Source organism: Pseudoliparis swirei, chromosome 17 (genome assembly GCF_029220125.1).
Source record: "Pseudoliparis swirei isolate HS2019 ecotype Mariana Trench chromosome 17, NWPU_hadal_v1, whole genome shotgun sequence".
Lineage (NCBI taxonomy): Eukaryota > Metazoa > Chordata > Actinopteri > Perciformes > Liparidae > Pseudoliparis > Pseudoliparis swirei.
Window position 1 is genome coordinate 5162393 of NC_079404.1, and position 26923 is coordinate 5189315.

Below are 26923 nucleotides of genomic sequence, written 5' to 3' on the forward strand. Positions count from 1 at the left end.
ATGAATTATAAAGAAAGTATTTTCCATGACACTTCCAAATCTTTTTTTTTGTTGTGCACCCTATTATTCAAAAGAAAGGGAATATTACATAATTCTGCTCTTCTGAACTACTAATTCAAATCTGGAAAACATATTTTACTGAATTGCTGAGTACAGTGAATACGAAATGTGTGTGTTAATATTCACACACTGCACTACTAACCAGAAAGATGTCTGTGCAGAGCTTCAGGACGCGGTCCACACAGGGCAGCTCCTCAAACATGATGGAATGGGAGATCTCACTGGAGAAGCCACGTACAAACTTTCCAATGACTAAAACCACAGACACATAAAGACCCATGATCCTGTAAGGAGAGTAAAGAAAAATAATATTTACATTCAAGAAGTGTGGAGGAAAAACACTCAAATAATAAATCACAATTATATTTAGGAATATTTAATGTGCACTAGGGAACAGTGTGGATATCAAGTCTTGTGGGGTCGTCGAGAAACTAACTATTGTGTTGATACCATTTTTTACATATATTGGGTGATAAATTAAGCCTTATTTTTACCAATGTAGAACTGATAACAATTCTATATTATATATAATATAATATAATTATCCAAAACATTTGCATTTGGAGATTTCTGCAAGAATTGCATTTTTTGGAGATTTGATGCTAAGCCCTTCTGTTTTTAATACTGTTCAGAAACTCCCCCATTTTAAACATACATCAGAAAGCCATACAGCCTCTGAATGCCAGGCCTCGAGTTTATGGTTGTAACGTTTCATGAGGCTGTGATTATCCTAGAGGAACAGGTCATTTTATATACAATGACTTCAAGTTTTAAAAAATGATCTTCCTTGAATGAAATGGAAATGTCTGTCAAGGGGACGCTTGTGGATGAACATTGAACCCATTCAGATATTTTTGAGATATTGGAACTGAGAAATGGTTATTCCCATTCCCTCGCCAAAGTTTGTAATGGTATTTGGCCCCTTCCAGAAAAGCAAGCATGACATGGTTAGTACAAAACAAGCTTTAAAACCACATTCATTTAAAGACAGTAATGTTATGTATTTGAGGATCTTCAGGAAACTGCAGGACATTGTACACACAGACCAACTTCTCAACCTTTGCCTTGCCGAAAATGGCAAACCAAGAGAATTTGTGGGAACAATCATATCCAAAGTACTGGGCATAGAGGGAGAGGTTCCTTGCGGCCGGAAGAGAAAGATATGAAGAAAAGAGGGGAATTATCTGTAAAGATTGTAAGATCTCTTCCTCTCCTGAAATGACCAAAGTAGTGGTGTAGAATAGGAGGTTTGCCGTCTATGCAGTATTAGCCTTGTTAGCGCACTGTCCTTGGTCAAACATAGCGGCCCCAGATGAGAGACTGGGGACAGATCAGATTATAATATACCTTTTCGTGAATATAAATACATGTTTCTATTCATAGCATTTCAGGCGTGTTTACCACGCATGTTCATATCGCGAGTGCGATGATAATACGTTTGATCGGTCAGCACTAGCGGCATGGCTCAGGATTCCCCGGGAAGAGCTGAACATGCTGCTGTGGAGATGTCTGGAATACTTTGCTGAGCCTGCTGACGCCACAACCCGCTCCCCAAATAAGCAGTTGAAAATTGAAGAATGGATGGTTGATTTGTTGACTCCTTTAATGCCCCTGCCTGGATCTTAGCTAGAACCAAAGAGAGCTGATCCTGAACCTTGGGCCAATTTACTCTTTGAATATAAAACATGTACACTGCTTTTCAAAAGTTTGGGGTCACCCAGACATTTTCGTGTTTTCCATGAAAATTATTTATCAAATGAATTTCAAAATGAATAGAAAATATAGTCAAGACATTGACACGGTTCGAAATTTTTAGGATTTTTATATGAAATATTTATTTAGTTCTTCAAGATTCTAGCTCAAAGGAAGGCGAGTTTGATAGCTTCTCTCATCAGCATAACTGTTTTCAGCTGTGCTAACATAAAAAGAGTTTTCAAGGGTTTTTAACCCACTATTTGTCTTCTAAGGCGATAACACAATGTGCCACTAGAACACTGCAGATGGGCCTCTATACACCGATGTAGAGATTTCATTAAAAACCAGACGTTTCAACCTAGAATAGTCATTTACCACATTAACCATGTAAGAGTGTATTCCTCCTCCTGTTATCTTCTTTGAAAAAAACAGTGCTTTACTTTGAAAAAGAAGGACATTTCTAAGTTTTTTTTCTTCTTTTTATAAGCAACCCCAAACTTTTGTATATATCCTACCCGTGTAAACGTTTGTGAGTGTGAGTTCCTTACCCATATCCAGCCAGGAAACCCAGGCTGGGTGGACTGACTTTGTCATTGAATATGACGATGGGCAAAACCCCACATGAGGAGGACGCACAACCTGCAATGGCAATGTCCCACCACTCCTGGTTCCCACTGCCATTCAGTGACCTGTCACTCTTCAGGGACAGGGTTATATTCAGGTAACCATCTTCACCTACAAGACAAACCATCAGCTGTGTTCAAACAAATACGGATGCTTTTACCCAGTCTGTCGTATGACGTACAGATTGTAAAGCCCTTAAGCTACTTCTGATTGATCGTGCTAGAACTAATACTCAGGGTGTATACTTGGGTATTTTGGCTTCTTTTTCCAAGACCGGTGGAAATGATTCTGCCTGTAATATGTTTCATCTCATACAGTAAATAAATGAACTCTGACCTTTATAAAGTTGATTGACTGGTTTGGCCTCTGCTCCATTGGGGGCACGGATGTAGTTCGGGATCATATGAGGAACATGCCTGGGGAAAAAGACAAGATGCCATTTGTAAGATACAAATATATGTATTATCAAAAGAAATGTTATCCTAGCGTTTGCATAGACACTAGTGTATACCTACACAGGCTCGCTGCGATTGCCAACCAGTAGTGAGGCCAGATCTGCTCGGACTGGGTTTCCAGGTTCCAGGTCTATAGAGTGTTTGTCAAACGTGTGTTCCACCGTCCCTCCTTTACCTAAGTCTCTGTCAGAGACAGATACATTGAGAAAGAAAGAGAGATGGATGCAGTCAGCCTTTAGAAAGCAAAAAACATCATAAAAAGTAAAGGCCATTAGACGTATTCGCTATCCATATAATATGTCTTGTATTATCTCATAGGACTATCATAGGATAGTCCTTTCACTTTCAAGGGTGCCGCGGCATTGTTATTCTTTTCATGTAAAACTATTGGGCCTTGCACCGCGTGGAAAACGAGCTTTACATGTAATAGAAATGTAATTTTCTGTTTTCGTTTCGAAAAAATGCTGATACCATCTTGGATGACCAAACCTGCAGGCCAAAAGAACTGCACAGTTAGTTGTAGTCGTTTTAATTTTGCCTTTCAGTCACATTCCTACTTCCCCAGGCCCATGGATTTTATATGAAGCTTTGTCATTGCCATTCTCCACCAGATAAAGCTCAGACTTTCCATTCGATAACCGGACTCCTCCCTCTCCCAAGTCTCTGTTCCAAAAGGATGCTTTAGTTAAAGCTCAAGTTTGTTTTACTGAGATGAGAAAAACTGGGTTTTCAGTTCAAGATAGAGAGGTGACTAACTCTTGGTGATAATAATGCATAATGAATATTATAGTATAATTACATTTTGTTAGTCGAAGAGCAAAGGTTTTTACCTCTGGAAAGTCCAGGCCAGGCGTAGTGTGAGGTGAACAGGACTTCCAAGTAGTTCTTTAATTACTTCCTGTCTGCTCGGAGGGCTGATCCTCCATACGGATCCTGAACTTCCTTCAACCATGGCCGTCACAATATCCTCATAACCGTAGAGTGTGATGAACTGCATGGCTACCTAGATTCACACACACACACAACATTATACATGAAAAATAGACACAGAAAGAAAGCATACACACACACATTCATTGTGGCTGCTTGTCTGTGCTGGTTACCTTCTGCCCCCCAATGGCTGGGCTTAGATCACCCAGTCTTTGGCTTACACCTCCCACCCCCCCCACCCCTCCATGTTGCAACTCATGTTTAAAATGTATGTGCTTATGTGCTCTATCCCCTCATGTTATGCTGTAATCTTTCATCCTTTCTTGCCATTTCGTTGCCTCTGTACCTGTACTCTAGCAATGACAACAAATTGAATCCAATCCAATCCAATTTGAGCATGTGTGAGACGGACAGTAGAAGCACATACAGACAAACATATCAATCAAACTGAAATCAGTACGCACCGCATTGTCTCCAAAGTGGTGGGTGAGTTGGTCATATTCAACCTGTGTAAAGGGCTGGATGGACTGCTGTTGCACACTCATGGTGAACAGGGACTAGACATAGAACAAAAATACACCAGTGGATTAAGCACATTTTATATACTGTGTTTTGCACCTATATTACATTCGGCTGTAGGTAGAATGAAAATTAGGCCTAATCGTTGCATACTGGAATCTGATCTGGGATGTGGAGGGTAACCCTCCTTCTAGTGCGGCTGACTGAGAGGATTCTAATGATAAGCTACGGGATTTCCCAACTTCCTGGCGGTAGATGTACCTGCCAGATGATCAGAACAAGTACAGCCTCAGAACGTACAACAGAATTCCAAGGAGTCAACAACACAGTTATTGGAAGTGATTTCACTTTAGTTTCTAAATGATAAAGGCATTAACCAGGCATATTAATATTAATGATGGTTGGAGCTCAATCATAGTCAACGTTTATTCTTAAGATGCCAGACATGATATGGCCAGATAATTGTTTTTGTTGCTGCCGTTTGCATTTTTCCTGATAGAGAGAAAATGCACAAGACGAATGCACTACTGTTTTTAATTTGGTCGTTGCAAATTAACTATATATATATATGTATAAAATCATTTATATAATCATTTACTTAACATGTGTCTAAGCAATTTATTAATACCCAGAAAGCAGTTCTGGGTTGCTTGTTGTCAAATTGTAATACATGCAGCTTCTTGATTTAGACTCATCAGAACATTTCATGAATGCAGTAGAAGAGACTGCAATATTACATGTTGATTACCTCATATCCTCCCAACTTGACAGTCACAGTGACATCAATGGGGTGATTGACCACACCCACAACTGATCTGACCAATGAAATGAAGAGAAGGGGAAACCAGATGATGCAGATCAAGAAGAAGATGATGAGTCCACCCATGCCATATTTCACTATCTTCTTCTTCTTTTGTCCTTTGGGCTGTGGGTATCTCTGTGGGTAGAACATATCATTTTTTTAGAGATAATAATATATATAACGATATATATATCCAACGGCAAATTGGTCCCAGACTAAGCACAAATATAGACCCTGAATCCAATGGCAATGTTAGAGCCGTGCCCTCCTCCTTAAGACCTGGGAGGGGAACACAGCATGATACAGGGACATGGAACGTCACCTGTCTGGCAGGGAAGAAACCACAGCTAGTGTAGGAGATGATATGGTACCAGCTACAGTCAATATTGTTGGGCTCACCTCCATACACACAGCATTGACCCAACTTCTGGGGCTGAGTACTGCTGTATTGGAGTTCTCCCCCAAGAATGAGAGGCTCTATGTGACTAGTTGGTGAGACTAAGTTGCCAGAGTATCTGGCCTTCTTGGTGTCTCTGGGTGAGGCCCTGGAAAGGGTAGTGTTGAGAGACTCCATCGATCTGCTGGGGAACCGTAAAGCTCATGTGGGCAAGAAAGGAATGGCCTTCCCAATCTCAATCGGAGTGGTGCTTTGTTACTGGACAGGATCGATCACAGCAAAGGGTGATTCATAAGCATACTTTTGGTCATGTCATCCGATCTGGAGGCGTATGACTTGGACACTCGGGAGAGGAGAGGAGCAGAGCTGTCAACCGATCACCACCGAATGGCGAGTTGGATCAGGTAGCAGGCGAGCCTGCTTGACAGACCTGGTCAAACATGGAGTGAGGGTCAACTGCGAACGTCTGAAGGAGGTCCCAGCCTGTATGAATTTCTTGTGCATTCCGGAGGAGGTTGGGGACATGGAAAGGCGGCCATGTTCAAAGCATCCATTGGGGAGTTGGCTGTTCCGAATTGTGGCGGCAGCCTGAGAATCTGCGAGGAGGCCTTTTGGGCTTGGTTGGCCACAGGTCTTCTAAAGCAGCAGACATGCGTTTAAGTGGTCAACTGAGCAAAACCATCGTGTAAAACCCCAAATTGAGAAAAAGCAATGAGGTGCACTGGCAGTACACTGATTGGCAGTGGAACACTGGACTTATTTCTCCATGGTGTCGATATTTTATGTTTGTGATCTTCATGGATATGATGTCAAGGCACAGACTTGCAATGTTCACGTGGGAGTGCCCGCTATAAAGACACAGCACCTGAACACGCTGCGCTTCTTTGGCTGACACTGCTGCTTAGTATGTTTTGTTTGTTTTAATTACTTCTTACTATCTATTTATTACTTCTAAAAATGTTATAACTCAAATACTTTTTTTATTTCAAAACACTGTGCATCACCGTTTCTTCCTGAACACGTCTGAGTTGAACAAAAGTGAACTTTAAGGTCCTCGGAGACCACCAATCGTTCACAACCAAACAGGAAACACAGATTGAAGTCGGCAGTTATTCGGGCTTCTATTGAAGTGAATGAGAGTCTGAATATTTAGAAAACCAGTTACTGCCTTTCCCCATCAATTGAATTTGTCTCCCCAAGTACCCTCATACCTTGACTTGGTCACTTGGTCTGGTATCATCATATCACAGTACTCATACACTTCATACCTTCTCTGTCTCACGGCTGCATTTGATGATGAAGATGTTGGCATAAATATCCTCCACACAGATCCAGTTTGACAGAGACAGCGTGGTGTCAGTCCAAACCCAATCCATCACCGCTCGCAGCTCCACTAGGAATGGCACCAGACGGAACCTACACTCACACATGAGCACACCATCATATAATGAAGCCAATATACTATATGATGATTCTTGACCTATTTATGTCTATAGTAATGCCAAAAGTCCACCTAATCATTATAGATACATATAAATATAAAAACAAAGCTGCAGAGGGGCTTTTTGTCCATACCCTTGGAAGAGAAAGAGGTTGAGATGGTTGTATTTCTTGGTGAGGATATTCCCAAGGATACGAGTGGGGTATCCACAGCGGATCTGATAGGCTGACAGGCCGAAGTAAATACACTTGACAAAGTACCAAAGCTGGGCCACAAAGTTCTGATTGAACTTCCTAAACAGAGAGGAGACACAAGGAAACATACATTCTTGATAATATAATATGCAGTAGTATGCTGGAGATGACTTTTAGTCTCATCGTTGAACAAGACAACCCAAATTACAAGTCCCTCTCTGTGAGTTAGAATAACCATCAGTACTCCAATAATAGAATAAATGCACGATTTATTTTGACTTCACCTTTCAGTGACAGCAGGCAAGATGAAGAACATCCACAGGTGGATCCCAAACACAAGAATCACCTGGAGCAAAAGAAAAGGCAGGAGACAGCTCTTGTCATCTGAACATCAGGCCCCTCCAAAAGAGATATACGAATGCTAATAATCTGAATACATGAACTCAACCTGGAAGATGAGTTTTCCAAAGACAGCCTTGCGCAGGTACAAGGCTCTGTCGATGATCATGGTGCTGAACTGAAGGAGCAGCATCACTAGGAAGGCCTCTGGAACTTGGTCCTCTGAAAGGGTGGAGGCTATATCAGCTGCTGCACTGTGTTTCTGAAGGAGAGAGACATGTGTGAGTGTGTCATGTTGGATTTTTATCCCGATGAAATCTTTCTGTTTTTATTCATGTAAAATCGTTGATAATTAATGAACGAGTACTTGAAATGACCACTTCAATTCATCTCTCACCCCAAAAGCCCAAAAGCCAAAGATGATGATGATGAAGTCAACGACATCAGTCAGGAACATGAATGCATAAACATCTGTGGCAGTCCGATACTCGGCATGGAGAATACCCCTGAAGAAGCCCTGCGTTGGCCTGTAAACACTCTGAATACTGAAGAGGAAAACAAAATGGCATAAATAAACCACAGTATGAGCGAGAAAACTAATGTCACTTCAGTAATCCACTGTTTACAATTCCTCCACCATGGATTGCAATTATATAATTTGAATAAAATATTGGAATAAATGACGGATTAATTAGCCGTTAATGTGCAATATTTTGATATATGATGTTCGAGACTTATGACTTCTATGTATATGGTGACATTATCTTTTGGGAGTTTTTCCTGATCCGATGTGAGGTCCTGGGACAGGGATGTCTATGTGTACAGATTGAAAAGCCCTCTGAGGCATATTTGTAATTTGTGATATTGGGCTATAGAAAATAAACTGAATTGAATATAGTCTCTATATTCAATTCACCCGGAGAGGAGGACTTGTTTGATCTTGTCTCCCACCGCCAGCAATCTCCGACTGGCAGCCTCTCTCCGGCTGCCTTTCTGCTCCTTCTTCACTGGTTCTGCTGCACAGGGCTCTGCAGTCTCAACTGTGGGCTCCACTGAAACAGTCCCAACCAGAATCAAATATATGAAACACATGTTGTCTTTGTTACACATGCAATGCCCCTGTGGTGTTGGTATAAATGAAGAAGCACAGAGATAATCTCTGCCCACAGACATCTGCAAATGAATGCTGTTGCAAAATCACTGTAAAACACGCTAGTTGTGAAGATCCCTATTTATTCTTTTTAATAGTTATAATTGGGGCACAACTAATATCTTCCTGCCACCTTAAAGAGACATGTCCAACTGAAAAGTATTGCTGTGAACCAGCGACAGTCTGGCCTCACAGAGAGCTAAATGAGTGGTGCTTTTCATCAGCTTGTTAACCCTCCTGTTAAGTTTGTTTCTTACAGCCATGATGTTCAGGTCAATGTGAATGTTGAATCATCCAAAAGTTGTCAGAAAGCAACAAATCCTAATAACTATAGTTTGTACCTCATCATTAATGTCATTACTAACAATTCAATCAGCTTTAGTGGAATTGAGTTATTCACCCCTCCATAGATCTGTCAGGCCCCAGCCTGACTGTTAGTTTTTGCTTCACTTCCTCACCTTCCTGGCTGGCGTGGGCGTGGTTTCTCCTTCATTCCAACTACACACACCTGCTCCCCGTTTGGTCATCAGCACACCTGCCTTCCATTCACTAATCATCTCTTCAGGATAAAACCCCGGGTTCTCCCTCCATCACATGGCTGGATGATCATCAGCTCTTCTACCACCGGTCTCGCCCACCCATCGCCAACCTCCACAGCCCGGACTACTCCTCTCCTATCCCCCTTGGACAATTATCTATCCCTATAATAAATACACCCTTCTAGGGTTTGTACAACGCCTGTCTCTGCCTCTGGTTCTGCGCTTGGGTTCGCACTCCGTGCAACCCTAACAGAACGATCCAGCCCACTATGGACCCAGCGGAATCGGAGAGTTTCCGGCAGGCCCTCACCCACCAAGGAAGACTTCTTCACGAGACACTCACCGCCTCCAAACCCTCAACACCCAGGTCCAGCACCTCACCTGCAAGGTAGACCAAGTCCTTTCACCCCGATTCCTCTACCTCCTCCGGAGAGGTCACTGGACCTCCACCCCAGCTCAACGCTTCTCCCCCATCTCACCCCTCTCCACCTAACCAGCGATCATCATTTCCTCATGAGGCTAGGATAGCTCTCCCTAATGGCAGGTTAGGAGATTGTCGCGCATTTCTTATGCAGTGCGCATTTGTTTTCCAACATCAGTCAGTTATGTATGCATCTGAGCAGGTAAGAGTAGCATATGTCACAAATTTATTGTATGGTAGAGCACTTACGTGGGCGGAGTCCACGCTGTCTAGGGGATCGGAGATGAATAGTTCCTATTCAGCTTTTACAGAAGAGTTTAGGAGAGTTTTTGATCACCCTAGCCGAGGGGGAGATGCTGCCAGCCAATTATTCTCGCTCTCCCAGGCTAGTCATAGCGTAGCCGAATACGCAGTTGAATTTAGAATTATAGCTTCTAATAGTGGATGGAATGATGACGCCTTCGCTGTGCATTCCGTGAGGATTGAGCGATGAGGTGAAGGATGGGTTAGCGGTCAGGGACAGGGCTACTAGTCTAGACAACCTCATAGAGCTTTCCATCAGGCTAGACAATCGCCTACAGGGCGTGGAGAGAGAAGTCACATAGACCCACAGACTACAATTCCCATGTGCCCCGGCATCAGCGCTTCTCCCCAGAGCAGAACTCCCAATCTAGAGCCACTCTTCACCCAGTGAGGAGGAGCCCATGCAGTTGGGTCGCACAGAATATCTCCAACAGAGCGACAGCGCAGAGTTTCCATGGGAATGTGTCTTTACTGTGGAGCTCCTGGGCATGTCATCAACCAGATCCACACTGCCCATTCAACCATCTTGTGGGAGGATCAGGTATTGCCCGTTAACACTCTGATTGACTCCGGGCGATGAAAGCTTCATTGATGTGGAAGCAGGCATTCCCACGAGGTCCTGGAGGTCCCTCTAGAAGCCCGCGCACTAGATGAAGGTCTGCTGGCCCGTGTTACCCATCGCACAGTTCCTGTTACTCTCCTATTGTCCGGTAATCATCGGAGATGGTTCAGCTCTATGTTCTCAAGACACCCACTACGCGTCTGGTTCTAGGGCGTCCCTGGCTGGAGTGCCACAACCCACAGATCGATTGGACCACCGGCATGATCAATGGATGGGCGTGTTCTGTCACTCTCACTGTCTGCAGTCCGCCCAAACACCTGGCAGGACCACGGTCAGACCTATCTCCACCCCACCCGATCTGTCCTTAGTGCCTTCCCAGTACCATGACCTGGCAGATGTGTTCAGTAAGGAGCGGGCACTCTCTTCCTCCTCATCGTCCCTATCGATCTCCTTCCAGGCCCGTTGCCCTCAAGTCGATTGTTCAATTTGTCCCGTCCAGAGAGGAAGCCATGGAGAAATATATTCGAGAGTCCCTAGCTGCCGGACTCATCACGCCTTCCTCGTCTCCTGTTGGCTTCTTCTTTGTTAGCAAGAAGGATAAGACTCTGCGCCCGTGTATGATTACGGGCTTGAATAACATCACCATCAAGAATAAGTATCCCTTACCTCTCATCAGCTCAGCATTCGAACCACTTCATGGGGCCACCATATTCTCCAAACTGGACCTCAGAAATGCCTACCACCTAGTTCGGATTCGTAAGGGTGACGAGTGGAAGACGGCATTCAACACTACAGGGTCATGCCGACCTGCCATCTTCCAAGCCTTGGTAAGCATGTCCTCCGGGACATGCTGAACCGGTCGTTTTTTCGTACCTCTCGGACATTCTCATCTTTTCTAACAGCAAAGAGGAACACATTCAGCATGTACGTTTTCGTCTCCAGAGACTCATGGAGAACAAGCTTTACGTCAAGGCAGAGAAGTGCAAGTTCCATGTCACCTCTGTTGACTTCCTAGGCTACATTATCGAGGAGGGGCAAGTCAAGACTGATCCTCTGAAGGTCCAGGCGGTAAAGGTGGCCAACACCTGCAAATCTGAAGCAACGGTTCATCAGAGACTACAGTCGTGGCAGCTCCACTCACCAGACTCACTTCATCCACCATCACGTTTTCCTGGACACCAGCAGCTGACAGAGCTTTCACCTCGGCCCCTGTGCTGGTCACCCGGTTCCACAAGACAATTTGTGGTAGAGGTTGATGCGCGGACGAAGGAGTAGGGGGCGGTGCTGTCCCAGTTTCGTCTCAAAGACCAAAAACTCCACCCTTGTGCATTCTACTCTCGTGACTTTCATCAGCAGGAAACCGTGAGTTGCTGGCAGTGAAGTTGGCCTTGGAGGAGTGGAGGCATTGGCTTGGGTACTGAACAGCCATTTATTGTATATACAATCTGCAAAACGTCTCACCCGCCAGTCTCGCTGGGCATTGTTCTTTAGGGTTTCAACTTCACCCTGACCTACCGTCCGGGTTGAAGCCTGATGCTCTTTCTCGCCTCTTCACTCCTGTGGAGACCCCTGAGATCCCTGACACCATCATCCCTGAGTCCCGAGTGGTCCGAGCTGTCACCTGGGGTATTGAGTCCGTGGTCAAGGAGGCTCAAAACATCAGACAGTCCCAGAGAACATGCTCTTTGTCCCGGTTTCGGTGGTCCAAGTTCTTCAGTGGGCTCATGCTTCCCGCCCGTCTGCCATCGAGGGTTTGCGGGGTTCACGCTCTATCCTTCCTTCGCCGACAGTTCTGGTGGTCAACCATGGATAAAGATACTAAAGCCTTATTATCCTGCTGCAGGTGGTGCGCTCAAGGGTAAGGGGTCGACCTCCTGCTGGTCTCCTACGACCACTCCCCATTCCAGGTCCATCCATCCTCGCCCTGGACTTTGTCACCGGCTTCCACCATCTAGGAAACACGGTCATCCCTCACATCGTTGACTCGTTCTCTCGCGTACATTTGGTGGCCCCAACCAAGCCCCCAGCTTCCGGCGCTGACCTAATGGTTAAACACGTGTTTTCGCCTTCATGGAATCCCGGACATGGTCTCGGATCGGGGTCCCAGTTCACCGCTCAGGTTTGGAGGCGTTCTGCCAAGCTCTGGGAGCAGGGGTCAGTCTGTCCTCCGGTATCACCCACAGACCCAGGACTTGGGAGCCTCACAGCCCTCCGTTGCATCACCCAGAATCCATCATCTTGGAGCAAACTTCTACCCTGGGTGGAGTATGACACAACCCTCTCCAGCGCAGCCACCGGATGTCTCCTTTGAATGCTCCATTGGTTCCAACCCCCTCTACTTCCACTCCAGGAGAAGGAAGTGGCGGTCCCGTCGGTCACATATCTACGCCGCCGGAAGGTGTGGCGAGAGACTCGCCGCGCTCTGCTCCTCCACTACCCAGAACCAGCGTTTGGCTGATCGTCACTCCAAGGCCCGTTTACCAACCAGGTCAGGCGGTGGTGGTCCACCAAAGACACATGTCTTAAAGGGGGGGGTCAAGAAACTGGCACCCAGATTCATTGGCCCCACATCATTGACACCATCATCAACCCTTCTGTTGTCCGCCTCCAGCTACCGCTTCCTCAGCATCCATCCCACTTTCCCGTCACGCCTCATCAAACCCGTTTCCTCTTGCCCTCTGTCTCCTCCCACTGAGGTACCACCACCTCCTCGCATGTCGATGATCATCCGCCCTACGGTCCGGCAGCTACTAGATGTTCGTCGGTAGAGGTCGGTCAGTACCTGGTGGACTGGGAGGAATTCGGTCAGAGGGAAGCAGTTGGTATCCCAGGGGCTCATCTAGACCCCTCCTCATCAAGGACTTCCACCGGCTCAACCCAGACAAGCCTCAAGGGCCACCTGGTGGCGTCCGTCGGGGGGGCTGTCAGGCCCAGCCTGACTGTTGTTTTTCCTTCTTCCTCACCTTTGGCTGGGCGCGGGCGTGGGTTTCCTTCCATTCCAACTCACACACCTGCTCCCGTTTGGTCATCAGCACACCTGCCTTCCATTCACTAATCATCTCTTCAGGATAAAACCCCGGGTTCTCCCTCCATCACATGGCTGGATCGTACTGTAGATCTCCGTGGGATCATCAGCTCTTCTACCACCGGGTCTCGCCACGCCATCGCCAACCTCCACAGCCCCGGACTCCTTGGACAATTATCTATCCCTATAATAAATACACCCTTCTAGGGGTTTTTGTACAACGCCTGTCTCTGCCTCTGGTTCTGCGCTTGGGTTCGCACTCCGTGCCAAACCCTAACAAGATCAGAGTTCGATGAGGATAACTCACTCGTTTTAAGGAAAAATACATGTTCAAACAATGTTTTAGGTACATTGGAAAAATCTAGATATAAATTGCATTAATCTACCATAACATGTATTTTATCCTAAATTGTATTATCATTTAAAAAAAAAAAATTGTAATGGGGTGATGTAGATAAGACACCTGTGCTGTTCAGGGTCATATTGACCTGCTCATTCATAATCAAGCCAAATGAGTCATAAGGATTTGTATTGAAAGTAAACTTTAGTTCTGTTTATTTATATAGTGTTAAGAACCCTGTCAACTACAGCCAAGAGTGACATGGATTGTCCAAATATCAATAATTATCAATGAAAAATTGCCTGACGATACCCAAGAAAATCCAACAGTGAGTTGCAGGTGAGTAGCTCTTTGCTTAGGCCCCTAAATGTGGTCCATCTTAATGGAATGCAGCCAGGGTCAATGTTATTATAGATACAATCTCCACACAAGCCACACACCTTTGCTGTGTCGTTGTTTGTCTTTTTTAGGTTTCATGCGGAAGCGGAGACTGCTGCTTTTCTTCGGGACTTCCTTGGCCTCCTGCTCATCGTCTCCGACCGTCTTATCCTCCCTCGGTCTGCCGGGAGGATCCGAGCTGTCCTTCAGCCCGGACGGAGTTTCATGCCCATCGTTTGACCCACTGGCTGCTGGTTCAGCAGAGCTGGTACTCGGTTCCGCATCGTCAACCATATCCTAAAGTGATAAACAATGGGTTTGAACAAACGAGGAAAGTAGTACAGTATCTTAAATAATTAGTCTGCTAATAGCATTACATTATGTCACAGCTTTAGTTAATGGCCAAGGAAATATATTTTACAATGTTGTATTGATAAGGCAGTAACCAAAAGCAACTAATATCATGTATGTGCACCAACCTTTTCAAGTTGGTCCAGTTCACTAATTTCCAGGTTGTCCAGGGTGGATGTTGAGCTAACTCTGTTCTCCTCCTCTTCCCCTCTGCCCTCCTTCTTCCTTCCATCTTCATCTCCTTCTATATTTTTCCCTTCATCCTTACAACTTTCTGGTGAGGGGCTCTGCTCCTCCAGGGGGCCTTCGTGGTCCCACAGGCCATAGCGCTGCGCAGACACACACAAGTGGACACAAATGCGGTTTTAAAAAAAGTAGAATTTAGCGAGCTTTACCCTGCACGACATAAACAATTCTGTTTCTCATCATCAAACGATGAGGAGACGCTGAAAATCTAAATTAAAATGCTGAATTTTCCTCTTGGATGGCCTGAGGCCTTTAGATTCATAACAGTCGGATACAGCTATATCTGAAGGTAGATGTGGCCAAACCAAAAATAATGAGCTGAGGGATTTTCCCTGTACCAACCATCTCAGCTAATGATATTGGTTTTTGATATTTACAATATTTAAAAATGTTAAGCCTTCTATAATGTTTTTGGGAATTATCATATAGAGCATTGTATGTCTTGTATGAATATTACATTACATTCAGCTGACTTACATGTTACATTCATACACTGTAGACACAGCTACAGGGAACAAATCAGGGTTAAGTGTCTTGCTCAAGGACTCATCGATTAGGGCGGGGATAGAACCGCCAACCCTCTGATTGAAAGACACACCTGCTAACCACTGACCCACAGTCGCCCAATTTATTCTTTCTATGTTTCAAAAGCAATCTACATGTTTTAGTTGTTTTGGATTTTATGGCTTTATTCACCTTAAACTAACTCTTCATTTATCATATCGTAATATTTCTGCATGGCCTGTCTGGAGGCCCTCCACATAATAAAGATGTGCCCGTCCCAGGTGATATTGCACAGAGTAGTCAGAGAAAATGTAGCCATAAATGGAGTTTGACCAACTCGTAAAATGTATGTTGATAAGCTATGAAAGATGAAAAAGTCAAATGAAAAGGCTTTTTTTGTTGATTCATACGTAATGGTTTTCATCGTAATAAAAACTAACTGACCATGAGAAGGGACCTGTGAAAAAACAGAGCCAGCAGCTGAAGAAGATCATATCTGATGTAATTGTCAATCTTCTCCAGGCCCAGGATGCGAGGCGGGAAGAAAGGTTTGTCTTCATTTAAAGTCATCTCGTGAACACTGTTCCAGGGAAAGAATCCAAACTGGAAAAGGTATTTCACCACCACCATCACCTGGAAAGAGAACAGCAATACAGCCGGTCAGCCCTGAACCGAGCACAGACAGGTTAAGAGCACACATCCTGTCCCACATCACACGTATGTGAGGTCCTGGGACAGGGAGGTCCTACGTGTACAGATTGTAAAGCCCTCAGAGGACAATTCGTAATGTGTGATATTGGGCTATACAACATAAACTGAATTGAAATTGAAAGTAATATCAAATGATGTGGGAGGAGCAAGCAGAGGGAATGCTCCTGAGGTTGTGATAATGAGGTCAGAAGGGCCTGGATGAGTCTGAGTCTGCCTTCATGTCCTAGCAGTTCTCCTTGAATACAATTATCTAATTATTTTAATATTACGTGTTACTGTAATTGTTTCATTGCCAGTATTGCAAAAGGTATAAATCAAGATTGTTACTGAAATCAAAAAAATAAGTTTGCCATATCCTCACCCTAAAACCATTATGACATAATGTATATTCTTGGCAACTGGGGTGCTGCAAAAACAGCTATAAAGGCAACATTTGACATATCAAATCGTGAGCTCAAGTTGAGCTTTTTTATGATTTGAAACAGCTGCTTGCTGCTTCTAGAAACATGCGCGCTCTGAGCCTAAACCAGACTGGAGAGTTGTGGGTCATGAAACCAAAACAATGAGCTGAAGGTAGCTACTAAGTTCTGTTGGGTGAAGTGGGATCAGCAGCGTGGGTAAAAGTCTTGACCCATGAGCTTCACCTGACACCCTGTCATTTACTCAATTTATAATGACAGTTTTCTCCTTCTTTTCCCCCCAGCAGAACACTTGAATAGCCCTTATTTTAATCATTAGCTTTACAAGTTGTCAAATCTAGTAAAAGACAAATCTAGAGTTATTCCCTATAGGCAAATGTTGATAACAGTGGAATGATAAAAGTCATATTTGGAGTTTATAATTCAAGGAAATATAAAATAATATATACACTAGATTAGCACCAAATGGAGAGAAAGCAGAAATACAGCATGATAGAAAAAAAAGAACAAGGGGTTTATATGACAGAAGATGAATGGTGTCGATGACAAGATAAGCAAATGTTCCACTGGATATGTTACAGGAATAAATAGGTATTAGGCAATCCAGCACTTGTCATTTTTGTTTTCTTTCTTTTGTGTGGATGTGATCTTCTAAGTTTTCACATTTTCTCTCTATTTACTTAGCACATTTTGACAGAATTCAAACAGAGAGTAATGCTTTAACAAAATATATTGTTCTGTTTTTGCACCTGTTGAAGCTTTAGTATTTTTCAATTATGCAGTAAAGTAATAGAAACAATATTGCAGAATGTTCCTGTGCTGCTTTGTGGCAAATAAGTTATTTGGTTTCTCCAGTGGGTCTGTGTCCCTCAGGGCTCGTACCTCTGTGTAGACGATAGCAGTCATCCAAAACTTCTTGGTTGGTCTTGGAACAGCCAGCATCGCCCATAGGAACACCAGGATGGGGAGAGCCAGGGATATCACGGAGGCGCTGACCGCGTTGTTCAACACGATGATGAAATAGCAGACCAGCTCTGAGTTGGCTGCCAGCAGGTTGTACATGGCAAACAGCAGCTTCAGCAGGCGGCTCTGGTTGTTGTAGAACTCTCTGCTCTGTTCTAGCTCCTCAATGAAGAACTGCCTGCAGAGAGAGGGGATGGGAAGTCACAACCATATGCTTATTATACAAATATTATTATTATTCATCGGCAGTCTTTTAATAAACCTCTGCCCCTCATGCTCACTGTCCCAGATGCCAGAACGGAAATGGGAAAAGGGGCTTTTGTGTTCTCTGCACCCTCATCCTGGAATAGGTTGCAGAATAATTTAAAACTCAAAGAACTGGTACCACTTACTGCTTTTACATATACAATGAAAGAAATGGAAGCAGGTTCCCAAAAATGTCAATGTTTCCTAAATTAACTCGGCTATGACACTTGTCTCTGAACCTTTAGTTTCTTTTTACTCGCCTTGTTCTGTGTATTTTGTTTAAAACTACGTGTTTCTGATGTTGCTGCATGTCTTGGCCACGTCATCCTCGAAAAAAGAGATTTTTAATCTCAATGGGACTCACCTGGTTAAATAAAGATTTATTTTTTTTTAACGATAAAAACCAATGGCCAGAGTGAGGAAATAAAACTATTATTTCCCTTTAACACGTTTATGGCGTAAGCATTGTGGTTTTACTGCAGATAGGCCAGGTGGTCATGTGAAAAGTAATAGCTGTGGATTACTGTTGGCTCTCTGTCGTCACACGTTTCTTTATCTACCTTTCTCCCAGAAGCTCGCTGGCTGTTCTTGAGTGTCTGTGTTGTTGTTTGGATGGTGCCGGTACGAGCGCCATGCTGCTGGATGGGGATTCTTCTGGACTCAAGAGGTTTCCAATGCTGTTGAGCCTTGGCTTGGGGGTAGAGCGGTCTGTCGCACCCCTGCTATCCCCCTTGAGGCAGCTGAGAGTAATTCAAACACATACACGCATAACATGTATGAATAGGACAAGACAAATGCACTGTTAACTGTTCTAGGAGTCAAGACCATGGAGGATTCATCCTTTATGAACATGCTCGGTCAATTTCATGGTAATTAAAAAAATTGAGCACAGGCGTGGCCATGTTTGAATTAGGGACACACTCCCATTATATAGTTGTTAAAAGAAGACACTCGTGAGAGACTCTCTTCCACACTAACCTGTGTCCGGTGGAGTCGGCATCAGTCTCATCCAAACAAGTGTCCAGTGTGGGACTCTCACTGCCCTGAGATACCTGGTCGTCTGTGGAGTCTGCTGTTGTATGATGCTGCCAATCAGAGGGAGACATACCTGAATTAAAGTGTGCGTGTGTGTGTGTGTTTGTGCTGAGTGTTCAATTCCAAAAAGATCAGCGTTTGCTCAACAAGAATCTCTGTTGTGTTTACCTGCTGTATCTTGTGTAAGATGAAGTAGCGCTCATTGCACAGAACAGTCGATGTCTCTCTGTACTGTTTAGTCAGCAGGTTGAGCCACTGAGTCAGTCCATCTACAATCGCCAGAACTATGGCCAGTAATAAGTGCAGGATATTCAAGATCCTCTGAACCATCTTGCCGTGACCTGCAGTATCAAGACAGACAGAGACGGGGATCAGACCCGAACACGGGATAAACCTTTACTGACTCGGAGATTCTTCTTCAAGCAGAAGAAGTCAACGTAAATCACCCGTTTCAAGTATTTCATCAGCAAGTTGCTGCTCTGCAAAGGAGACATGCCCTCTACGCTGTAGGTATGTAACATGATCATAAGTCAGCTAAATGTAATGTAATGTATTGAAGGTGAAAGGTTGGGCAGGGAAAGACAAGGTGAACCTACTGGACTCCTTTTCTTCTGGCTCCTCTGCTTGAAGGCCAGGGTCCTCAAACACATCATTTTCCCCACAACCTAGACACACAACACACACACACACACACACACAGTATACATGATTCATTTCCGTTGTCTTTTCTTTTAGAACAAGATCTTTTTTTTGCCATTGTCATTACTGAGACAACGATATGCCGTTGCAGTGGCATCTCATAAGAAGTGCCAACACTGGGTTGCAAGGGGACAGATAAGAGCCTGCTGGTCCTGGAACTGAGAGTCCTATAGAGGCGTCCATGACAACGAAGGCCTCCAGTTGCTTGTGCTGGACAGCCTCGGTGTGGGAGTGTTCACGGCAAATGGACTGTACTTCTACAGCACCTTTCTAGTTAAAGTTAACACTACTTGTCGTCATTCACCCATTAATTCATACACTGATGGGAGGAGCTAACATGCAGGATGCCGCCCATCAGGACTAACCCATTCATTCCCACACATCAAGGTACAACCTTCGGGAACAATTTGGGGTTAAGTGTCTTGCCCGGGGACACATTGACATGGCCTGGAGGAGCTGGGGATGGAGCAGCTTAGCTGCTATCAGGGCTCTCTTGCTGTGGGTTTCATTCTGCTTTTGTTTGGTCCAGTTAGGTTGGCTGTTTTTTTTTCTTCCGGGTGTCAATTGGTGAATTTCTATCATGGGCAACATGTGTTTACGTGATAAAGGGTGAAAACAGAGTAATAACAAAAGGATGTAAGGATATCAAACCTAGAGCTGAAAAAGCTTCCGGTTGTGAATCAACTCTTGCTTCTCTCTCTTTCTCTTTTCTCTCAATCCTTCTCAAATGGTGTTGGTGTCTCTGACGTTCTTTCAAAGCTGTTTTCACACTGGTCACCCACGCCAGGTACGCCAACTGAGGGGAAAACAAAACAAAATCAACAATACAATAAACGTTATAAATGAGGGTGAACTTAATCAAAGGTTACGTGTTTCAAACATTTTGATAAAAATATAAAAAACTATATGCAATATATAATATCTGTAATATCAGTCAATTATATAAAATCCGATATTGTGGACATGTGACTCTATTTGATACAATTCTACACAACCGTCTCCTGCAGCATGAGACCTGGTGATGGACGAGCCATGGTCTTGTTGTAGCATGACCATGGATAGTCAATCCATTGGTCCACAAACTCTGTAATGAAGGTTACATTCGTGTAACCCTTGTTATATACGCACTGGTGGAGCTCTCTACTGGAATCTATGAGTAATATTTCAATTACAACCATAAGCATAGCGAGCCAATTAGAACACGCAAACCCGAATACTTGCCAACCTCACAATATAAAGGGCAACACACACACCTTCACACGTCCTGTGTCTTTCCAGTGAGCGCAGACCCTAAAAAGGAGCGCCGAAGGTCCAAGAGATGCCACCGTACATTTGGCCATGACACTCACCCACCAAACAAAGCTGCTTGCACTGAAATGCTCATGCAGAGTGTGCACAGGCCCCGCAGGCATGGGAGGTGCATTCATGTGTTGGTGCGTTTTAGGGCTGTGTATCAGTGTCGAGACTCGGTCATCACCTGAGTGAGGAGCCAACACTTCCTGTGTTTTTTTGAGTGTTCGGTCGAGCGTCCCTCCCGACCTCGGAGCAAGAGACTTTGGCCCACGAGACTCCTGCAACTTTGTTATTCTGTTTTGCCTTGTCTATTTTTTGGAATAACGAGCACTGGTTGGAATCCAAGCTGTTGTCAGTGTGCGTTTGGGTTCGATCTCCGTGCTACACAGAACAGATCCAGGGAGAACCACAGGGGGCGGTGGGTGTTACGTCGGTTGGCAAACAGATGCACTTAAGCTTTCCCAACCTGGGAAGTGGGAACAGGTGCTTTAAAAGTGTAGGAGCGCCCGTGGTAGCACCGGGTGGGCAGCTGCCAGAAACTACATGGCCTGCATCGCTGTCAGCACCGTCACCATTAAACCCACCGCAGTTGCAGGTGAACACGTCCTGATTGACCAGCTACACTTGAACACATTTTAGAATATTACCAAGAGAGTCCAGTGGAGAGCGGAGCCTGTGCGAGTAAGAATGTCATGCATGACAAACATAACAATATCATAAAGACTCCCATGGAAATGGTACTGCTATTTGATTTATGGAAGTACATTTTGTGAAATGGTTGTGTCTGACCTGACAGGCAGTCTGTTTTTGGGGCTTTTGTTCTTCAGAGTCCTCTTCATCCTCACTGTCTGATTCAAACAGGTAGTACTCTCCTGAGTGGAGCACTGTGAATGAAGAAAACATATTTCAACGTCCTCTAGCTCACTAGATGTGGATTACCTGATGCTAGATGAGAAGGACTACTTCAGTCGTACAGTATGTTCGACACCTATAAGCAACTTGAGTGTTTGTTGTACCTGTAGCATGGTCCAACCACGGCTGGGACCAATTTTTCTTCCTGGAACTCTTCTTTTTTGTCGGGGTCTCTGGAACAAAGCAAGAGACGATTCAGATTGGTGGAAGTACTGCGCAGCACAATGCTAATGATGGTTTTGCTAATACAGGCTCCAGCATATACTGGACTCTATGAGTAATGCTCTCCCATCATGAGTATGCATTCGCCCACTGTTTTACAAAATGATGCCGTGGCGAGTGTAAAATATAAAGAAACTTGAGTGATGCACTTCATTGCTGGGTTTTAAAAAATGACAGAGTGAGAACTGAAGGGCGCTTCATCTGCAGATAACAACAACCAGAGGTGGTACACATGTTTACGGTACTTAAATTAGTTTTCTGCGTTTTCTAACAGTTTGGCGGATATCTTTCCAGTCAGCCACTCCTACCAGCATTCTGACTCTCGTTAGAATCTTCACTTGTTTTGTGTCCATCTCTATGCTTCTGCTGCTTGGCACGAATTCTCTGCATCCTGAGAGGAGATGGAAGGAAAAGGAAAGGCAGAAGAAGGAATAATGTTTTACTTTAACTCTCTTGTGAAATCAATTCATCATTTTTGCTGTGGGCTGATGTAAAGCCGAGTATTCTATACCTACCTGGTGTCTACCGTGGTGAATCTACACAGGACACGCAGAGTTATCGTCAGAGGCGAAAAACAAAACTAGCGAAAATCACTTCTGATGAGGCATAAATCTCCCCATCGCGTGGCCTATTGTCCACACAAATGTACCTGCATCACCTCCAATGAAGTGCTGTTCAGTAGGAAGCATCCTGGAGACAGACGGTCCCAAACCGAGCTAATGTGTCTATAAGCGAGAGGGACGCAGACAACTGTATTTCACTTGAATCTCTTTTCTGATGTGAGATAGCGTGAGGTCAATCTGAAGCTAAGTTTACACCTGGAGTGAAGCTGCACCAGAAGTGCGTGGTGGGGGCACCATGGATATCAAACTTCAGGTAGTTGTTTAGATCTTTTACTCAAGACCAACACATCAACCTCATTGAGACACAAGTAGGATTCATTCCCTGGAAACCATAACTGTCTGTACAAAATTACAAATTAAAAAGAGGTGGACGACATAGAGCCTTCACCAGATATCTGTTTGTGTTGAAGGCAACTAAACAAAACTTTCCCCATGTTCTTTAATGTACCATGACAACGCTACTCCAGAAAGCACATTTCCTCAGTCGCACTTACTACATGTGAACACTTACGATCTCTTGAGCTGAGACAGGGATTTCCTCTCAGCTTGCTGGTGGAACTTAATGTTCTTCACGATACTGGCTCTGAAGAGCCCAAACCCCCTGCAATAAAGAAGCAGCTGTCAATGCATTTGTCGGCAAGTAACTGTCAATAGGAAGTAACTCTGGAGCCAATATCCAGAGCAGCTTTATTTCAATAAACAAAGAAAGTGTGATAATTAGTCATCGTGGTCCGTACATTTGGGATTTATCAACAAGGCTGATATCTGTTCTTGAAATTAGCATTTTTAATGTTCATGTTTTCCTTGGGTACCCGAGATCTGAGAGGCTAATAACCTGATGAGGTTTTCACTGAAGTGGTTGTAAACAGCTTTATAGTGACATTAACTGTCACCGTTAAATGTCCATGATCAAAGTGAAATAAAACTCCAATTGCAGTGACATTGTTCCCTCTCATTCATCTCCTTGGAAATGTTCATATTTTATTGTCTGACAACATAAAATCAAAGTAAATCTAAAGTGACAATAAAATATTATGTGCATTATATTCAATATTTGTAATGAATTATGATCTTTGTAGAGATGTTGTTTTTTCACTTTGATGTTAAATGTTTTATTTAGCAGCTAAGCAGCGTCGATAAAGAAACATGTATTGTACTTTGATTCAGTGTTGTTAAACAATAAAACTGTAATACTTTTATATATTATATATAGGCACTGTACAAACCGGACAATAAAAGTCACCTGATCTTCTTAAACTAAAAGTTAAGGAAAATCTAAACTAATGTCATTTCTGAAGACGACAAATAAAGTGAAAAGCAAAATATCTGAGAAAGGATTCTTTCATTATATATTATTATATTATTTTTTGTATATATATATATATACGCTACCGTTCAAAAGTTTGGGGTCACCCAGACAATTTTGTGTTTTCCATGAAAATAGAGAATATAGAAAATAGTCAAGAGATTGACAAGGTTAGAAATAATGATTTTTTAATTTGAAATATTAAAACTTGTCGCTCAAAGTTAGGCCAGTGTTATAGCTTCTCTCACCAGAGTAACTGTTTTCAGCTGCGCTAACATAAAAAGGATTTTCTAACCCTCCATCAGTCTTCTCAGGCAATAACACAATGTATCCATTAGAACACTGGAGATGGGCCTCTATACACCTATGTAGAGATTTCATTAAAAAACAGACGTTTCTACCTAGAATAGTCATTTACCACATTAACAATTCAGTTTATTTATTTGTATAGCCCAATTTCACAAATTACAAGTTTGTCTCGGAGTGCTTACAATGTAGAGTGTATTTATAATTGATTTAATGTTATCTTCATTGAAAAAAACTATGCTTTACTTTGAAAATTAAGGACATTTCTAAGTGACCCCAAACGTTTGAACGGTAGTGTATATTATTTTATATTTTGTTTATATATATATATATATATATATATATATAAAAGAAATATGATAATACCAGGTGACCCCTGCATTACTCATTCCTTCAGTTCATTGTGTCTTACCTTGAGGCCTGTTTGGCAGAAGCCTGCAGCTCTGCTATCACATGCAGGAAGTAGTAACTGAGGAAGACCCTCCTCTGCAGCAACAGAAACAGAAAACAGATACTGTCCCAGATGACCCCGGCCTCTTCTACCGGGAGGCTGCAGGTCTTGTCACTCACTGCGTTTGCTGCAAAGAAGCAAAAGAAACTATGACACACGCACAAGAGATAAAAAAAAGCTAGCCGCAAAACATAACTGCAAATGCTTGTCAGGTGTGGATGCGATTTTATAGATTTCAATAAAGCCATCTAATATAGAAAGCTTGTCAGAAAAGTATACAATGAAAAAACTTACGGTCATAGTATCCTTTGACCGTGCAAACCAGGCTGAAGAGTTGAATCACCCAACAGAAGCCCTTCTGCATCTCAAACACAAACACACATGCCAGGATCTGAAACACAGAGAGAGAGAGAGAGAAATACAAAATTCAGTAAGAAAAGCTATCAACCTCTGTGATTGGCTGCTGAGCTTCCTGATGGGCAGACCCCATGCTGTGTGTACAGGCACCCCCACTTACTCCACCCTGACTCTGAACACAGGGGCCCCACAAGGTCGTGGTCTCATCACTCTCCCGTACTCCCAATTCATCATGACTGCACCATGCACAGTTCAACACCGTCGGGTCAAGTGAAGAAGACAAGAGCAACACTGGTATAATCCCACGCCTACAACCTAACTTCAAAAAAACGAAGGAGGTGAGATTGTGTACACTCCCACATCCGGTAAATAGCGCAAGCTTGTTGTGGTTCCTCAGCCTTCCTCTTCAGTGAAGACCTGACCTGGACTCACCACACAGACGGCATCCCGAAGACAGAAAAACAGCAGCTCTTTTTTTTCTCCACAGGCTGAAGTGTCTCAAAATGGACTCTGGAATATTTTGCGACATCTACAGGTGTCACCCATCAAGAGTATCCTGACCGGCTGCATCACCGGCTGGTAAGGGCATTTGTCCCAGCCTCCTCTGTAAGGCTCTATGGAGGGTGGTGAAAACTACTCAGCACATCACCGGGACAGAGTTGGCGTCCATGGAGGATCTCTACACCCAGTGGTGGAGGAAGAGGGTCAACAGAATTATAAGGGACCCCCATCACCTCAGCCACAAACTATTCCTCCAGTAGATGGCGCTGCAGCAACTGGCCTATCTTAGTCCCGCCGCTCTCAGCAGCTTTAAAAAGGTCTGAGGAGGACTCTCTTTCTCAGGAACCTAACAGGACTCTTGTCTCCTCACTTTGAGAATATGGTTCTTTCAGCCCAAATTCTACAAATTAAATAAATTGCATTGTTGTGACCTTTTTTATATTTAAATGTGTCGTCTGATATTTTAACTGCACCGTTGCACAAAATAATCATAATTCACCAGATGGGGGTGTTTTGCTTTATAATGAACTACTTACGTTATACTCATACCTATGTAGTATGATTCAAAGTTAAGCCTCAGATGTTGTCTCTTAACAGCATCACTGCATCACAAACGTCGTATTTTCAATACTTTTTTTGGTTATATTTCTCATTTTATTTCACCCTATTCTAATTTATGAAAAGTATTAGGTCGAGGTTATGCATTTCAGTCAGAGTGGAGTGAAGCAGCTCTATCGCAGTCAGGGTAAAGTCACAAATATCACCTGGCAAAGAAAGCACATAGGTCAGCGGCCTGCTGTTAGGTCACTTTTGCTGACGACACATTTAAATATGAAAAAGGTCACGGCAATGCAATGTTAACATCATTATTTACATTTTTAGACTTAATTAATGTGTCTGTGACGTACCTAGATAAACCTGAGGTTGATGTTAATTTCTGCTCATCCTATGCGGGCACAAATGCACCAAAATGTGCATCAAGAAGGGAAGGTACATCTTCACCTTTGCTCTCTCAATTACGGAGACAAAAGGTCAAAAGGAACAAAGGAGCCCTCCAAAAAGCTGCAAACTAGCAGCAAATCAGGAGCTCAGAACTTACCGATAACATATTTTTGGATACAATGACTGCCACGTTGTAGATGATGAGACAGTCCCACAGGGCGAGGCGGGTTCTGGATGATTTGACCAGCAGCTTGGTCCCGAACAGCAGAAAAAAGAAGCAGGCCAGAAGGTAGCCCAATCCAAACACAGAGATTCTGGTGGCACCGGTGATGAAGACCACGGACAGCACAAACCAGAAGAGGTGGCGAAACACCAGCACTTTAGCCATGTCCAGGTAACTCCTGGGGGAGGACAGCAGGAGAGACATTTCACAGACTAGCTGCGATTTCAAACGCAACTCGTTCTTCTTGTTTTATTGAAATTACAAAATTGCCATTTTGCTACTTAATAGTGATTCAACCTACAGCTAGATAATGAAATCAATAGTATCATCTAATTTTGCTCATGCCAAATATGTTGGTATCTGTGTGTATGTTAGTTATTAAGAAGTATACAACTGCAGTGCAATAATACCAGACATACATATCTACCAGAGAGCAGCA

General features: G+C 43.7%; 1 protein-coding gene across 2 annotated transcripts in view; it reads right to left on the bottom strand.

The window, feature by feature from the left end:
- piezo1 (piezo-type mechanosensitive ion channel component 1) overlaps window positions 1-26923 on the bottom strand; it is an 83292-nt gene that overhangs the window by 1507 nt on the left and 54862 nt on the right. For both annotated transcript variants that reach the window (XM_056435211.1, XM_056435210.1), the window contains exons 25-53: window positions 26419-26662; window positions 24756-24852; window positions 24423-24588; window positions 22910-22999; window positions 22084-22166; window positions 21658-21726; window positions 21431-21525; window positions 20000-20144; window positions 19246-19314; window positions 18818-18990; window positions 18593-18699; window positions 18175-18354; window positions 17288-17546; window positions 15720-15908; window positions 14654-14854; window positions 14237-14471; window positions 8373-8508; window positions 7854-8001; window positions 7566-7718; window positions 7402-7463; window positions 7058-7216; window positions 6751-6898; window positions 5032-5220; window positions 4229-4321; window positions 3665-3837; window positions 2895-3017; window positions 2716-2795; window positions 2304-2490; window positions 203-344 (exon numbers count right to left, since the gene is read on the bottom strand). In XM_056435211.1, the coding sequence (XP_056291186.1) occupies window positions 203-344; window positions 2304-2490; window positions 2716-2795; window positions 2895-3017; window positions 3665-3837; window positions 4229-4321; window positions 5032-5220; window positions 6751-6898; window positions 7058-7216; window positions 7402-7463; window positions 7566-7718; window positions 7854-8001; window positions 8373-8508; window positions 14237-14471; window positions 14654-14854; window positions 15720-15908; window positions 17288-17546; window positions 18175-18354; window positions 18593-18699; window positions 18818-18990; window positions 19246-19314; window positions 20000-20144; window positions 21431-21525; window positions 21658-21726; window positions 22084-22166; window positions 22910-22999; window positions 24423-24588; window positions 24756-24852; window positions 26419-26662 (4195 nt within the window). The remainder of the gene's footprint in view (window positions 1-202; window positions 345-2303; window positions 2491-2715; window positions 2796-2894; window positions 3018-3664; window positions 3838-4228; window positions 4322-5031; window positions 5221-6750; window positions 6899-7057; window positions 7217-7401; window positions 7464-7565; window positions 7719-7853; window positions 8002-8372; window positions 8509-14236; window positions 14472-14653; window positions 14855-15719; window positions 15909-17287; window positions 17547-18174; window positions 18355-18592; window positions 18700-18817; window positions 18991-19245; window positions 19315-19999; window positions 20145-21430; window positions 21526-21657; window positions 21727-22083; window positions 22167-22909; window positions 23000-24422; window positions 24589-24755; window positions 24853-26418; window positions 26663-26923) is intronic.